Here is a 652-nt window from a genome sequence, read left to right as displayed (position 1 = left end):
CTCAGTGAACCCAGCGCTGCTATTGACGGGACGCACCTGGAAAGGAGCAGTTTTTGGTGGTGTGTACTTGATCTTGAGGGTCCAATTCTTATTCACTGAAGAACTTTCTACCTTTTTCACATGACAGTCCAGCTCTCGAATCCATGTTATTTTTGTTTCAAAACCAAATTAAAATTCCTGTTATACCTATAGGCCCTTAATCAACTAGATGTGGAACTAATGCAGATGGAAGGTACTAGTATAGATTTCTCTGGTGTCCCCACAACTAACTAGGACATTTCACTATCACCTCTTTTTATACTCGTAACTGCTTGAGGCACAAAATTCCCCAAAGGACACAGTAAACCTAAAGCGATAATTCATGTGTACATTCCTTGCCCAACACTCCTTACCAGTGGACGTAATCACACCTTGTAAGTTCTCTGAGAGATTTAATAACTAAGGACTCTTGTTTATCTGGAGGGATTTTTAAAAAGTCAAAACACTGCAAAAGGATATTGAAGCACCCTATCACTTATTATTCTCAGTAATAGTGGTCTGTGGAATGCAACACTTTTTATAAACTTTTATCTTAATTTTATTTCAAAAGTCGCCTCTCCAAATCTCCTACTTTCTCCTGGAAGAATCTAACAGTGACATTGTCTTCTTCTCA

General features: G+C 38.5%; 1 protein-coding gene across 1 annotated transcript in view; it reads left to right on the top strand.

Moving 5' to 3' along the window:
* Positions 1-608, top strand: part of LOC103584346 (alcohol dehydrogenase 1C-like) — a 3,294-nt gene extending 2,686 nt beyond the window's left edge. Inside the window, exon 2 of the mRNA XM_008565391.1 lies at positions 6-608. Coding sequence (XP_008563613.1) covers positions 6-124 — 119 coding nt within the window. The 3' untranslated portion in view covers positions 125-608. The remainder of the gene's footprint in view (positions 1-5) is intronic.
* Positions 609-652: the final 44 nt, after the last annotated feature.

The sequence above is a fragment of the Galeopterus variegatus genome, unplaced genomic scaffold (genome assembly GCF_000696425.1).
Source record: "Galeopterus variegatus unplaced genomic scaffold, G_variegatus-3.0.2 Scaffold50965, whole genome shotgun sequence".
In the NCBI taxonomy this organism is placed as follows: Eukaryota; Metazoa; Chordata; class Mammalia; order Dermoptera; family Cynocephalidae; genus Galeopterus; species Galeopterus variegatus.
This window is presented reverse-complemented; position numbering and strand designations above follow the sequence as displayed.